General features: G+C 41.7%; 1 protein-coding gene across 1 annotated transcript in view; it reads right to left on the bottom strand.

The window, feature by feature from the left end:
• khdrbs2 (KH domain containing, RNA binding, signal transduction associated 2) overlaps positions 1 to 17081 on the bottom strand; it is a 56881-nt gene that overhangs the window by 37001 nt on the left and 2799 nt on the right. Inside the window, exon 2 of the mRNA XM_041948013.1 lies at positions 8843 to 8970. Within this exon, the coding sequence (XP_041803947.1) occupies positions 8843 to 8970 (128 nt within the window). The remainder of the gene's footprint in view (positions 1 to 8842; positions 8971 to 17081) is intronic.

Below are 17081 nucleotides of genomic sequence, written 5' to 3'. Positions count from 1 at the left end.
CTCAGGTGATCCTACTGAGCCAAAGATTTATTGCTACCTTTTTACATGATGCCATGTAAAATTGTTCTTTCCATTTGAGACAGTTTTGCACCACAACATCCCTAATCATGAAGTTGTTAATATTCAAATGGAATCTGGTAACACATATTGTATGTAAAATGATACAACTACTCTATAAGAGGATTTATGTATTGGATGAAAGACACTGTGCTGCAGGCTGAAGTATATTATCTTTATTTCATACGATGTCAGTAACATTAACACAGTCACATCCCAGCAGAGTGTCAGAGTCGCACAACAGAATATTTTTCCATACACTCAAAATACTTTCATGGCCCTGACTTTTTAAAGCGGCTAAATTTTAAGTAATACAAGTCATTAAATGAGATAAGATGAATAAGAAAGCCAAGATCAAAAGAAGCATACACGAAAACAAAAATCAAAGCAACCTCAGGACGATTTTATGGACCAAACCAGTGTGTTCCTGTGCTTCATTAAAATAGCATGGCAGATCCAATAACAAAAACAAACATTTCAGCTTTTAAGCTGGAAGATGTGCACAGAGCCCACCCTTTAATTCGGCGCACTGGGGCCAGTCAAGATTTGCAGATGTCCTGAGGCACTTACTGCCAGGTAAGCGAGCTGTGCTATTGGGGAAGTCCAGGTCCTGCCTGATAGGAGGATTAAAGCCTGAGGTAGGGGTTTCGGCTTTAATGACAGCTTGGGATGACTGGGCTGTGAGCCTGTCAGAAGAGTGTCTCCTATCAGCTCCACAGACATTAAAGAAAGCAGATGAGTGGTTGTTTGGTGCTTGTGTGACGAGCAGAGGAGATTTCCTGCTCACCTGGAGAGCTTTTAAGTAAGGAATCCAAATCATCAAATGGTCTAATGGAGTGTTTGAACAGAGGTTGTGGGTCAGTGTTAATGCTAATAAATGGTAGCAGATATTAAGGTGTGACCTGTGGTCAAAACATAAATGAAACAACTTCAGACACATGCAGTCCAAACAAATAGCAAAAATAATTGTGCGTTCATTTGTGCAAGGTTCCAAAACGCTGTGGATCTCCCCTTACTCACCCGCCATCTGCATCAACAAACAGGAGCACCGTGTTCCAGTACATATTCAACAACCCTCATGGCCAACACACGCAGACAGGAAGCAAGACAAACACCACGATTCCTGTAAATTCTAACAGGTGACAAACAACTTGAGCCAAGATCAGCGCAGACGAGCAGCCAGCGATGCCAAGGTGACGCAACACTACAAACGCTGTTCAAGACCACGAAAGTGTTCCAGACAGGCTGTCAGAGCAGCAGCTACTTAGCTTTCCTGTTAAAGCAAAGAAAAATCAATTCACACAATCTGAGCTCTTTTCTTGTGAGTCTCTAATAAGCTACAGCCTTTAAAGGACAAGCGACTTGTTTGCTTTGAATCTCCTCCACCTCTTCACCAATAGAGAGGCAGAACTTCACAAATCCTGCTCAACAGAAGAATTCGATATATGGTCAACATACTGTGGTTTGTCTCTCTATGTAATGCTATACATTACAGTATATGCCTGGCTTCATGCTATGCTTTTTGGCTGTTAATATACAGGATATTAGCGCAGTTTTAAGTCAAGTTAGCAATAATTAACATGCAACAAAACCACTTGGTTAGGTTTAGGAAAAGATCACAGATCTGAACAGGAGGTGATATTAGGCATGTGTTGACCAACCCAGTCTCTAATCAAAGTGTGTAAGAGCTGCGTTGCTCATTTAATTCTATACATGAAATCACTCAGTTTGTCACGGCAAAGGCAAAGCAGACTGGCTTTGTCTCCAGAGAAACCCTTCATTCCTCAGAATTGAAGGAGAAATAATGAAAACCGATGGTCATAACACGAACCCATCTTGCTGTTGAATCATCAAGGACACGTTGGTGCTGTTGTGTTGAGCGATGTTGAGGATACCATTGAAAGGAAACTCTCACATGGACAGCAATGCGCCTATAGTCTGTCTGAAGCACGGCTTCACTGTGAGTCCAGCAACCACCCTTGCGGCAATAGAAAACACTTCCTTTCTGGCGAGACCTGAAAAATCATTTGTAATAACTTCCAAACTGCAGCTCATACACATTCACTGAACATCATGAAAATAACAACATCCATTTCTCCCTAGAAATGCTATCAAAAAGCATTTTTGCATGCATATTCCTCTGAGAATGAAAGAAATGTCCGCAATGTGTTTTTTATGTCCACAGACAGAAACTTGACAGCCGCTTGATGAGGATGCAGGACGTTAGAAAAAGAACAGGCAGAAAAACTTGTAAGTATGTCACTATTTTAGAGCCTTTATTGTGAAACTAATACATTTTGCTTTACAGACCAACGTGGCTATTTCACATTTTGATGTGAGCCTGGGTTGAGTTGACAGACATCCATCCAAATGATGACGACACACTACTAGTACTACCTCACATTTAGAACAAGCTGCAAACACAACAATGACATATTATGACCTTATAAGGTCGTTATGGCCAACTTTGCAGACACTAAGCAACTTTAGCATGAGTTGTGTCCGTGTCCATCTAATGACTGCAAGTCTAATATTCACTCTTCTCGCTGTGGTTTGGTCTCCTCTAACTCCTGAGAAAAATATCTGCTTCCTCGCTAACTGCCTCACAATGTTCACCAGCTAGTCGCTAACTTTATCAGAGCTTTTTCACCTGCTGCTGCTTGAAATTAGACCGATGAGAGCAGATAAAGCGACCTGGAAAAGCAGCAACTGGCTGAAAGATGCTAAAATGCTGCATATAGCTGTGAGGTAATTTTTCTTTGTTCATCATATGAGCTTTGACATTACACCAAATCATTTGATCAATTACTATCAATTAGAGGAGCTTTTGAGGCAGCACAATGCAGTTCAAAACATATAACTTTACCATCTGCAATCAGCTGCACACTTCAAACTCCAGTGAATCTATGATGCATGCTGGCATTTTTACTTGATTTCGTCAGGTTTCCAGAATGAACGCCCTCCATACTGAAAGCCCTGTTAGAATTAGTATTTCCTATAGAGCTGCATATGTGGGAAGATTTTTCACATGGGGGGCATTTTATCTCTATTATCTCTCATGAGCAGCATAGTGGCAGAAAAAGTCATCACACAAACAACGACTCTGTGGGATCCCAGAGAGGAATTGTGATGCTATCATACAAATGCTTAATTTTAATTCACACTTCCTCCACTGTATTGAGCAGTTATCTAAGCAAAACACCTTTCCACATGATAGGCCTTTCTTTGGGAAATTGTCATCTCTGGGCAGACAAAAAATGGAATTTCTCTCTGTGGGTAGAGCACAGCTGCTGCAGTATTTAAAGGTCACAATAGCCCAAGACTGATAAGCTCAACACTGTGGCACCCACAAGGACAAACTACAATTTAATGTGTTGTTGGCTGTGTATGCACCTGTAGAATGGATAGTTACAGCAAATACCCTACGGAGGTAACTAGCTTGTTTGAATGTGACAAGAGCAGAAATGTGTCCAATTTATTCAAATTAAAAGGGTAAAATCTTTTTTTATTACACACACACACACACACACGCACACACACACACACACACACACACACACACACACACAGACCCAGCACTGGACTGAGACTAGCAGACAGAATCAGCCATTGAAAATCCATTTCATGCCCCAAGGTTATGAGATGCTAATCAAGCTGTCTCATTAAACAGCAGCGGATAAATTCTAGTTAAGAGATAATGAAAATGACTATGCTGATGATCTTAATCATATTTTTGCTGAGTAAGTACTGATCTCGGAGTACAGTTCCGAGCCGTCCGTAAGCGCGCTGTGAGTCTGTCGTTTGTTTACGTGTCAAAAACGGGACACGTACGGATGTTCCTTCTCTTCTCCAGTTAACCGAGATCAACCCCGTTTTCAAGGTTTCACCACTTTTTCAGAGGAGATTAAAGACGAGAGTGATGGTAAGGACACTGGAGCGAGGTTCCGAGGCCAAATGTCTTTATCTTGACGGGCTGTAAAACGACAACAAACCTAATGTGCATTTTACAGAGGGTGGTGCACAAAACACACAAGTCGCCCCTATGACTGATGCATGCAACTGGGGCCACTCATGCATGCTGTAATCCCTCCGGGTTGAATCTAAATAGATGGGTGGTGCAGCAACTTAAATTTCAACTTATTTTACTATCCCATCATCCAAATTCACACGACAGAACACACTGTAAAACACAAAACTAACTTTCAATTGTTAAAATTTAATTATAACTCTTAATACATACATTTACTAATTGTGGTAAAATAATTATACTCTTTCAACTGGCGGGTTTAGTTGAGCATTAATCCTATTTTGAGTGAATATGTTCTTCTGTCAGCTCTACAGCTACCAATGAATTTCCGATGCTGGCAGCTGAAAGTGAATTTATTATGATTCAGCAATGGAGGGTAGTGTGACATGTACAAGCCACTGTTGGTTTGCAGATGCCTTGTAGCTCATTGGGGAATGATTGTGTGAAAAAAAAAGTAGGGAATGATAATATATTAGAGTGGTTACAATACTGCAGTTGCATAATTGAAATCCTTAAGTTGCCTTTATATTTTATAGACTGCACAGACTATACCATATTTAATCATATATTACATATGTATATGTAATGTATATAATAACATTATAATTCATTATGATTTTATTATTTTTGCATCGGTACTAAGTAAACAGGATAATGAGTTACGTGCTGGGGTTCATAATCAGGGTTAATGGTTTTCCCTGTCGGCTGCAGGACGTATGTATATCTATTATCTATTGTATCTACTATTATGCTTATTGTATTATATATAATGTTTTATACACTAAAACTGTATGTTTCTAATTATTATTCTCTTACCGCATCAAGCTGCACGTCACTGGCAGCCTCTTCCCACAGATGATAAATGAACGTTTTTTGCTATATTTGGTGCAATAAATGTATGCATTGTCCCTAAGTGAACAGTAAAATAAAGTTAAATATTCCTGTTATATGAATTTGTGTGTTGGCAAAGACTTAATGCTAATGCTCTGATGATGCCAAATCATATTAAATACATATTTTTTACCACCTGTTTTTGCTCTTTTGATGCCACGGTGTGTCTCTGTCTCTGGCTCAAAGCGTGACAAAGTTTCAGTCACTTATTTTGTTGCATTGAAGCAAACTTGATTAACAGCACAGCTGAGATATTTCAGTATTTTTATATCACCATCAATAAAACGCTGCCTAAAGAGTGAAACCACATGGTGTCACAGAACAGGACTAAACAGGCCATTTTCTCAGAGGACATTTTGACTTGTCGTAGCAGGAGACGCACAGGTGGAAGAAAACATGAATGAGAGCTTACATTAAGATGTCAGTAAGCCACTGACCAGCATGCATGATACCAGAGTGCTGTAATGAAATGCTGTAAATGCTTTTCCTGCCATGACATGTCAAAAAATGTCCTCTAAAACGGCCTGCATTTCTGCCAGTGTGCCATAAAGACTGATTTCATCAGAACTCGTTGTTTCGCTGTTAGAGGACATTAATCTTCCACATGTCACGTCGTCAAATCCCAAACCATGCAGAAGAATTCTCCCAAGTAATAATTTAATTACTTTGCATTTAATTACGTTGCAGCAAGATGGCAGCTGTAAGCACGAATGAGCACTGTTGGACTGCTGAAACGCGAAGGAACAGATTGATGACGTTTTATAATGTGCTCTGCCGCCAGTGACAGAGAGTAAGACTGGACATTATGGGGCAGGAGACGTGAGAAAGTGAGGCTCCGGCGTGAGGTAAAATAAAACCAATTAGTCTGTGCGTCTCCGCAGGGCCAGATGTTGTCAGAGTGAAAAGTCAAATATATTGATCAGTGAAAACTGGCAGGAATAGTATCTGTGTAGCCACAATGAGCAAACATTTTTCATAACGGTATGTCCAATATTAATGTTTATGCCTGATCAAGCCCCCAAACAAATGTGTTTCTTCACAGAAGCGTTAAGAAAAACCAATATAAAAATGAAGCCATGCAGCTGTTAAAAAAGTTTGTGCAGGTGTTATAAATACGTTAACATGGATTCTTACAGAAACTCTGAATAAATTTGCAGTAATATTGCTTCAACATCTACTTTCTACATTCATTTCTGTGTCAAATTGTGTCAACTAGCTGTCAGAAATCCGTGCTCGGCTTTGTGAGGTGTGTGCTGCGTGCTGCATTTCACTCATCTTTCCGAGCTCTGCTCCACTGTTGTTTCTCATCCTCCCGTGCACTTGATCAAAGAGTTGCTTCATGTGGCTAATTACAATTAACTGAAAGTGCAGTGTTACCAAGATGTTTAAGATAGTGACACTGCAGTCTTGTTTGTTGCTGACTGTGCAAGTAAGTCTGAGAAGCTGCTGTTGGACAACGGCTCCGTCCCTCTGGACTGCACCGCTCTGCTTACTGTGCAGAGCCGCCACTGTTGTGTTCCTTACACAGAGCCAGCATTGTGAGCCTGTGTATTGTACCTGTGAAGGTTTTGTTCATGGTCATATCACTTCGCACTACATATTTGAAAATATCTGAGTGGTTTTTTTTTTTTTTCTTTTTTGACTCTCGCACCACTGGTTTTCATTAACCATCTAATCAGAAGCTGACTCACACCTGGGACAGGTGAGTGCAATTAACCGGCAGCAGGAGAGAAACCGAGGACCCTATCTGCAATCTTTTCATTTTACTCCTCATTTGTCTCCAAGAGGAAAATGGGTATTTCCATAGAATCAGTTTGCTTGACATGATTTGTGAGAGAACATATTGCCGTTTAATTGAGCCTCAAGTTGCTGAAGTGATGCCCACGGTGCATGTCCACCCAGACCCTCGAGGAGTATGAACCACTCATTCTGGAAGAGACATTACCAAAAATGCTTATTCCTAGCTTTACATGCTGCAAGTTCGGGGAGAACTCAGCGGTCACAATTTGGAAGTACTTTCGAATGAAAAATGGTGGACAGAAAATGCACTTAATGAGGCAGAAACACAAGGACAGAAAGATATCCCTGAGTCACTGCGAGTCTTCTGCTCCCAAGAAACTGGCTCAATTGACATTTTTTATAGATCTGAAATCAATGTAATAGAGTGAGGAGTTCCTGAACACAGCTTAATTACTTTCTCAACACTGATCCTGAGGAGGAAACAGCAAATTGATTTCTATGGAGTGTCCTGAGGGGCTCACTGGACTGAAGTACGCCGCCTGTGCTCCTGAGGCGCAGTTAAATGTTCCTCTGCCCACCGCTCGTCTCTAATCTTTCTCTAATGAGACAGACGAAATCAGTAAGCTACGTTTAAAACATCAAATGGCAGCCCATGAAATGGCATGAAACAGGATGCCGGGGCAAGGCTTAGCACTGAAAGAAACATAACAGGACAAATCCTGAGGCTGAGCTCTGTGATTTGTTCAGGATCTCTTTTGCAGAACTCCCTTAATGAGCACTGGACCACAGGAGCAAGGTACTGGGAGACAGAAAAGTGTCACTGAAGGTGTTTGAAAGAAGACGGGAGCCCTGCAGGGTTAATATGATGAGAGGCGATGGCTCGGCCACACCAAAACCTACGACCAGATTGGCTGGATGGAAGTTTGCACCCCCCGCCCCCCCAAAAAAAGAAGGTGCATCAGCAAAAGCTAATGAAGGAAGTAAAATGAGCGCAACATAAAAAAATACATAAAATCAAAGTAACAACACTGAGATGGCAGTTTTACTTTATGGGAACTTCATGTTGGCCACTCACGGGTGCCAAGTATCCTATATCACCACACGTATATGCTATCTTCATTAGACCACCATGAAATGAAAAGCAGTTGAGAGGCAGTGAGCATCTAACAAAACTAGCAACACAGATTAAGGACTAATATTTCATGTGACTAATTATTATCTAATTTCATCTGCAGTCATCCTGATAAATGCATTGAAACATGTGGACGTAACGAACACACACACACAGTGTGACAGACACAGACATATTGTATTTGAATTATTAAAAGCACAGAGGAGAACTGAAGATGTTCTCACTAGTGATCTGGCACTAACATTGATCTGTTTGTCTACCTACACATACAGAACATATGCAGTATATACTGTACTTGCACAGCAGCACAAATAATCTATAAACTATATGGAAATATGTTCTGTTGCAGTCCGTGTTGCTACACTGAGGCCATTATTCTTAGCTGTCTGTTGCGTGAATGTGTGAATGCAAAGTCAGTGGAGCAGGTTTCCTTGATTACAGTGGCAGCAAAGCCTTTTGCTTCTCCACCAGCAGCTGTGTGTTGTTGCTTAGCTGCCTGATGGAGCAGCCTCATTAGGCTACATTTCAAACTTTGTCAGTACTGACATTGCATAACTCAGAATAACGCGTACTGTGTCATGCAGTGATTTATGGTCATTGTTCTTCACTATACCCTTGAGTGCTTTAGTGCGCTAAAACTTTTCTTTTTTGATGACTTCATCAAAATAAACAGACACCGGCTGATGACTTTCTATTAGCCTGTTCGAGGCTCAGCGGTATTGTCAGTGCCAAAAAGTTGTGGAGGGCGGAGCAGGTGAAGCTGGAGTGTCCAGAATACGAAGCCCCATGTGCCGACTGAAAACTGAAATGGATGAAACAACACAAAACGCACAAAAGCTGTGTTTTTCAAATGCTCCTCTTCCATCTTGCCTTGCAGCTTAACTCTTCCGAAAATAATGCATTTCCAATACTGGTCAGTTTCTTTCCACAGGAAATACAATACGTGACAGCACAGCGGTGCAGCGTGTTGTTGACGTGGTTGTTGTGTCTCTTACCTTTGGATACTGTTGGACTGGAATGAGAACTCTTTCGGAGAGCTTGATATTTTTATTGCTGATGATATCTAGGTATTTCTTCATGTCACCATCTTTTCTCAATTCATCACCTTCATACTTTTCAATCTCTGCAGAAAAACAACAGATAAGAAGATAATTAGCTTGTTATGCAACTGAAAAAGCATCAATCAACATCCTGACGTCCGCTTTGGAGCCAGCTGCAGCACGACAAACCAAGCGGTGTCACGTTCGGCTGGGGAGGCATCAGGAGAAATTTAACTACGAGCCGCATCACACTGTGAATATTTTGCTGATTATTTTGCGTCTCGGTTGTAAATGTGCTCACATTGCAGACTTAATGATGCGAAATGATCCCACTGACTCCTGATATGTCCTCTTACATCGCGCCCTGTAATCTCATGATCCAGTAATTCCAATCAAAATAACAACAGAGGCAAACAGTCACACTCAGCTCGCTGTGCCTCCCTCCACTGCAAACTGAGCTCTAGTGGGCTGTCAGCAGTCTCTGATCCCCACACAGCACAGGATTAACGCAGACGGCGGATTAAACATGTAAAATGTTTGATATTATCGGGTAAAAGTCAATTGGGGTTCTTCAGATTAGATCTGTGAACTCTCATATTAGGCTCATATTTGTAAATCGTTGGTTTCGATCAAACTGCTTATTTCTCATTACAGTTTGCAAGATGGACAAATCTTGTGCAAATTAGCTCAATGGTCCTCATGTGTGTCCCCACCCTTATTGCAGTAAGATGAGAGATGAGAGGTGGATATTAACAGCCCGGTTTAGCTTGACAGGAAGGGCACGGAGCCTGAGCACCCCGAACACTGATATTTCTTGATTGATGCATTTTAGAGCACTTAACCTGAAGCATTCCCAAATGCATCAAGCGCCGCAGAAACAAAGCCGCTGTTCACCTAGCGGGGGAGACTCCTCTGTCGCTAATTAACACTCAGTGGAGTTACAACTATCAGTCTGCTGCAACACACATGCTGGACAATAAAAGATGTTCCTCAAGAAGCCGGCGAAGGAGTCACTGGCCCCTCCTGAGCTGCTTTACAGAAACTCGAGAGGTCATTAGACTGGAGCACTTCACCCTTATCTGAGCTGTCAACAGTCAGTGGACACAGCTGTGAGGTTACAAACAGCTCTGGCACTGGCTTTGAATTAATGCGTTTCTCTCTTTTTACAAACGTTCACTCAGGAAGGACAGGAATAAGTCCTAATAAGTGGCTGAATTTCACTGATAATCAGTTTGTGTGGAAATTGCATTGCCTCGCTGGGAAAGTGTTCTGGTTTATGTTCTCTATGAAGGGTCCTTCTGAGAGTTTTCCTTGATGTGACCTTCTCGACATCCATAACTCGAGCTTAATGATGCCTCTGTTCCAGGCAGCGCCGATATTCACTCATTACAGTTTCTTATGGGCGGTGGCTTCAGTTTTACACCAAGAATTGAGGTCATTTGTTTGATATTTCTATTGTCTGTGAAATCACAAAGCCCAACCAAACTCTGACAGTTTGAAATGCATCCGTTTCTTCCAGCGTGACACAATCTCTCTGATTGTGTCTGATTGTCCGAGGAAGATCATTTAAATTGGAACATGCAACCTTTTTGCATTCTCTTTCTGAGGCGGCCTTTCACCAAAGCTGTAAACATGCCTAAACGTTAGAGCTCGACAAAATGGAAGCGTGGCAGCGAATGAAGGTTTAAAAATGCTGTATGTAAGTATGAAGCAGCACCAGATGGAAGCGCCTTAACTAACAGAGATATTTACTGAAGAAAGACTTTGTTCGTTGCTTTTTAAAACTGCTTTCTGGCACTGAAATCAGACACTATAATTTCATCAAAACAAACTCACGTCCCACGACGAGGCTGTAAGGACGGTATCAGGTCAACCTCAGTGAGCTGGTAATGCTCACTCACACCGCCATCGCCTGCCACTGGGTACAGACTGTGCCCGAAACCTCTCGCTAAAATCACAGGTATCCAGATTTAAAGACCGCTCCAACCTGATTCAGCTGATTCACACCTCCGTATGTGACACTTTCACACAAGACAGGTGTCCCAGGATAGCAGGCGCATCCAAAATGCGCCTTTTAAAAATAGCATTTATGTAGCTTGCCTAAGGAGATGAATCAAACACAACCCCTGGTGCACAAACACATGCATATTTTGAAACAGCCCTGCTTTACATGCAGTATACAGGGTCCCGTATAATGACAGGCTGGGAATATAAATACGGACATAGGGGGAGAAGGTATTTTTAGCCTTGCTGCTGGTGGAGTCTGAGGATGTCAGAGTCAGTCAGTTGGTCCAGACTGAAATATCTCAACAACTATGGGATGGATTTCCATGATATGTTACATTCGTGGTCCCCAAAGGATGAAATGCAAAAACTTTTCCTTTATCACCATCATCAGCTAAAAAAAGTCACTTGGTCCACATCAGCCTCAGCTGCGCATTGTGTTTAGTGCTGATTAGCAAATTTTAGCATGCCAACTCGGTGGTCAACGCGATGAACATTACCTGCTAAACATCAGCAAGTTTGCACTGTCAATGTCAGCATGTTAACATTTAGCATGTAGCTCAAAGCACTGTTTTGCCCAAACAAGAGCTGCTGGCATAGCGAGCCCAAAACCACATTTGTTCATGTTTAAGCAACAGAGCCTCCTGGCAGCTGCGGGCAATACGAGCAAAGGAGGAAGCCGTGTGACATTGTCTAATAGCCACGAAGTCCACACGCAGAAGAGGTTTGGGTGGACGGATGTCAACGAAACATTGGATCTTAACACAGGAGAGTGCTGTTAGTTTCCCCTTCTTTCCCTAACCTAAATCACATGGTTATTATTGTAACCATGACGACGAAGGTCCCCTAACCTGAAGAAAGAAGTCAATTTGACCCAAGCTGTGAACGTTAGCACTGTCTCATCATGACTTATTTTTCAACAGTGATCTGTAGCAGTTTTAGAAGACATGGACGAACGCTGATGGGGTCATCAGATCATCAAAGGGGCTTCTGTGTGTCGTTCTCGTGGGCATGGACGAACATTTTGCTGTTTAAACTTGTTGCTGTCGACTCTTCGCTTTCATCATTCGAGAGAATTCAATCTCATGTGCATTTGTTCCATCAAATAAAGCTCGTTTGCATTTAAAAGTGCTTTTTCGTGCTCACTGCAAAGTCCCACTCACAGGTTTCATCAAGCCTTTGTTTCTTGATAACCTCAAAGATTGGCTCTGGACCTCGGCATGTGAGAGAGAATTTGTTTTGGGTTATGTTTTCACTGTGAGGTGTTTCACTTTTAAATGGGCACAGTGTTCATATCATTTGAATAAAGTAATGATGTTTTTATAGCCGATGAAGATGATTATACTCTGGAACAGTGCATAATGGGAAATATTCAGGTATATTCAGGTCTGCAGCCTGCCAGTGAACTCAGAAGAAGATTGCGTGTTAGAAAGAGTAGAGAGGAGGATGAAAGACAGGGAAAGGGAGAGAAGAAGAGGAAAATGAGCTTACAATATATAAATCTGAAGCAACGTTCACACTAGTATCATCGCTGTCAAATATGTGGCAGAGAGCGACGGGAGCCTAAAGATCAGAGAAGCGAGAATGTGCTTTGAAGGTCACTGGTTTCAGTCCTCACACAGGATGAAAAAAATCTCACAGGGGGGACTGAATGAGTAAAACACTCTCAGCGACTATTCTGGTGCTCTTGATCCCCTCTGTTGCTCTGCCCAAACGGCTTCAGTGGAGCTGTTCAGCGGCCAAGAATGAAAAAAAAAATGGTTTAACTGGGCAGCTACCAGATAAATGTGTGCAAGCGTGCGAGTTAGGAGACAAGGTTTTACTGAAAAAGAGAAAATGTGCTCAGTCAGCCTGCCGTGGCTTAAGGTTAAATACATCTGCTTTGGTCAGTATGCAGCAACACAGAGCATCAACAGTGGCTGAGGAGCAGTTTGAAGTTTATTTATCCTGGACACCATTAAAATGTCAATAAATATACAAGGAAATCTATTCATAATATGTAAAATACAGCTAATTTCAATCACATTTGGTGGCTTTTAGAGTCACTATTTGCAGAGATTTCTTGTAAATATGGCTTTTAACAGTTAGTTGCCCTCCAGCCAGCTGCACCGCTGGATTTTCCTGCTGAGCAAAAAAATTATTTGTCTATTGAGATACGCCACAAACACACAGGGGCTGATGGACTGTGTTGCATTGACTGTGTGAAATCTCTCGCAACTCGCACAGACTTGAATTCCAGCAATCTAAAAGTCACTAGAAGCTCTGCTCTGCTTTGCTAAAAAGAAAGTATCATGCACATAAATGTTTGAGCCACTATCTGTGTAAAGTAGAATGTATGCGGTTCAATAAGAAGAAAGGGGAACGGGAGCCGCATCATTTTTTAGAGATAATATGTTTACTGCTCGGCTGTTTATCCTCACATCGTAGCTTTATTGGATTTCAGTTGTTTGCCTTACAGTCCACGCTGCTAAAGCATGCAGTTTGTTCTACTGCTGAATAGGAGCCGTTTGCAAAATGTGTGTGCTTTCAACTCCAAGATGATGTTGGTGAGATCAAATTGTCTCTTACTACACTGCTGGGGGCGTTGATGTTGTTTTTGCGATGGGTCAACAGAGAGACATAGATTCAGTGAAAACTCACACACAGAGACACAGTCACACAGTGATGAAACAGCCATCAAAAGCCTTTGCTTCCAACGCAGGTTGATGAACCTCATCACACCCAACAGAGCAAACTCCGGCTGTCCTGCAGCCTGACATGTGCTCTGTGTAGACAAATAATGCACACATAAGCCCCCCCCCCCCCCCCCCCCCCCCCACTTTGTTTTTTACTCTGCTCACCTTTTATTTTGCAAAGCTGGCTGAAAGACTGCAAACCTTGAATAACCTGCAAAGTGACGAACCAGCAAAAAAAAAAATAAAAAAACAATGAAGAAAAAGATAGTAAATTGCTAGAAACTCTGCTAGAGACTTTTAACGTCTACCAGGTTTAGACACTGGCAGTTTGGAGAGTCACTATGTATTTGGTTTATATTAAAATACTGATCCAAAATGTGGTGCACCAGTCAACATTGAATTAAGTGATTATTTCTTCATATGCTTGATTGCAGAGGCCAAAATACAAAGGACTTAAGTGCAGCAATTATCCCGTAGACAGCTAAATTACTCACTGATTTCTTCTACCTGTTGACTGATATATCTACAATAATGACTTCATAATGGCAGCAAAAATGAATCAATCCAATTACTCTCCAATAACTGATTGCTTGTTCACATCAAACACAGAAAGAGGGAGTAATGGCACGCAGAGTGGACCCGGTATGGAATGGGCTATGAGACGTGCAATTAGCTTTGGCCTTTTCCACTCTGCACTGATGAATGTAAATGCATGGGGGTTGGAAATACGTGCCACTGTTTGGCCACATGCTGTTTATGTGTTTTTAACTGAGCGGCACTGAGGTAAATTGCACTTAGCCGCTGACACGGTGATAAAAGTATTAAATCTTCAATCTAATCAGAATCCCGTCTTGAAATTCTCTGCTGAATGTGCAACGGAAGGTGAAGTGAAAAAGCAATTACCGTTCAAGCAAATTATACACATTTTAATCATGATGGCATTTCAATAATCATCTATTTATTCCAACTGCTTGCAAGCCAGACAGGGTGGAAAACATTCTCCCGCTTCAGCTGTGGTACACAACATGGTCTGACAGGCAGGGCGGAGGCAGGGGTTCGATACGGAGGAAATGGACATTACAATCGGCTTTATTGGCCATGTATGAGTGCAAATACAAGGAGACACCGGTTTAAACATCGCACTCAGTGTACTTACATAAAAAAAGGACATACAGCTCAACGTAAACAAGAGAAATGGGCCAATAAATAATATGTCAAATGAAATTTACATTGTGCAGGTATTTATGTTGACAGCGACTGTGAGTGATGTTAAAAATTGTTCATTATTGGATGATAGATGGCCAGTGAGAGGATGTGTTGGTGTCAGAAGGTTAGTGTATGGCTAGCTAACTGTTCATCACTTGATTGATTGATTGATTCTCTCATTTGTTTGTTCGTGATCCGTTTGTATATCTCTTTGTATCACTTGCCGTCCTGCTCCCTGCCGTGCCGTTACCGGTGCGTCGGCTGAAACAGCGCATTAGGCTCTATCAGCATGTAGTGGTTTTAAAAGATGATGAATCGGTAGTTGTGTTGTTTACGTTTGTCATCCACGCTCACACACTGTGTGGAGCCGTGGTGGTGTAAAGGGACAAACATGCAGCACCTTGCTGCAGTTGCTGCCAGACACTTCAAATCTGTCACTTAGAAGTGAGCCGAAAGTGATTTAGCAAACACTTTCCGATGTGACCACAGCATAGCAGAAGACTTGTGTGATAAGCATCATAAAGACAGTAATTCGGCTTGTGTCCTGAACACCTGCTGCCACCTGTGATCTTTGTTTTGACTCAGACGAGGTCACATTTGTGTCTCTTTTTGTCTGTATGTCTTTACTTTCCTGTGATATGTGGACATTCAAGTGGCACAGCATCTGATATCTAACATCTATTGTCTGAGTGCCGCGGCTCATCCACTCATTCCTGTTGCCTGAAATGTTCACGACCTTGGAATTTAATCTTATTCGACCCGTGCACTCATTGTGAGTCACTCTCGATAAGAGTGTCGGCTAAATGCCGAAAATGTAATGCAATGTCTCACTTTCCTGAAATGTAATTTTTGTGTCCTTTTGATAGGTCATACCACACAGGGAGGTGTTTATCTGTTGCTGCGAGCTGGGTCACTGCTGCATACTGAGCCATAATGGATACACTGAAAATATGAGCAACAATTTATTAACAACAGGGAGAGATAGATTAAATGAAAATCAATTCTTAGAGAGAGAGAAAGAACTCCACTCTGCGGTGAAGCATCATCCACATCAATTGTAAGAATGTCAGACATGTTTTTAATAGAAGTTATATTCATATGCATATTCTCCTTTACATTGCTTGTATTCAGCACAAAGCAAAAAGCAGCAACTGTTTTTGCATTTAAAGTCATGATTTGTATCTCCTGGGCACTCACTCATTGAAGCTTACCATCTCAATTTCTAATTACTGCTGCTTCATTATCGGCTGACTAAGACCAAGGCTGTAACAGCTGCAGTGCATTGCACAGGTTCGTGTATCGTCTGACTAATTTTAATTAAAGTTTGAGGGTCATTGGCCAGAATGTGGGCCTTTTGATTGACCCTTTTCATCAGCCTACAGTTCGTGCCACTGAATTAACTCTTGCAATGCGTGCAAGCAGAAACTGACCAATACTGTAATTAACTGCTCACTACTTTGTCTCTTTCATTGAATATTTCCTCCTGTGTGCAAACACGACAGAAAAAAGTGCAGCTCCGTGCTCAAGTACAAAACTTGGGTGCTCAAGGCTGGGATCCAAATCTCTCACTGAGTGCACATCAAAATCAGGAAGTGAAAACACTGCAGTAAACTTAACAGATGTATAGATTGTCTTACGTTCTTGCTCTCTTATGTTTAACTTGGCATCATGGTGTTAGGCCTCCTCCATATCTTTACTCATCTTTTATTCAGAGAAGCCTACATCGTTCAAATCTCACGCAGATCCGTTTGTGTTGTCACAGTGCCGAGCAGCACAGCAACACATACCCTGTCAAAATGCTTAGTGACAATGTAAACTAGATCTTTGACTGCAAAACAAAAAGTGGAGAAATGTCCCCTTTACCCTAAAAATGGAATATATCGCACGCTCGCCTGTGTTTTTCTCAGCAGCCGCTGCTTTCTCTTTGTCGATCAAATGTGTCACTTCTGCCTCTCTGTACGCTTTTCTTTTATTAGGAATCCCATTGGTGTCCGTGAGCTACGTGTCATGTAGGCGAGCCTCACAAAGAAAGCCACAGGGATCCATTGAAGGCTTCCTTTTCTTGACTCGAAGTTCAACCCACTTTAAAAATAATTACACTGTTCGTCAGTCAAAGGCGAGTTAAAGTGCAGCATGTGAAGGAAATGACTTTTGTTAGTCAATCTGAGTGACCATTAGGTTCATGCTACACTGAAATAAGATGACAGTTTCTGGCGGAAAGTGGGACGACCATTTGACAACGAACATGAAGTTTCATACAAGTTGTATTTATTGTGTAATATTTTGACTTGTTTTATTATTTCTTTCAC

Source organism: Chelmon rostratus, chromosome 11 (assembly GCF_017976325.1).
Source record: "Chelmon rostratus isolate fCheRos1 chromosome 11, fCheRos1.pri, whole genome shotgun sequence".
Classification (NCBI taxonomy): Eukaryota; Metazoa; Chordata; class Actinopteri; order Chaetodontiformes; family Chaetodontidae; genus Chelmon; species Chelmon rostratus.
The sequence above is the reverse complement of the archived record's forward strand: the minus strand, read 5'-3'. Positions and strand labels throughout refer to the sequence as shown.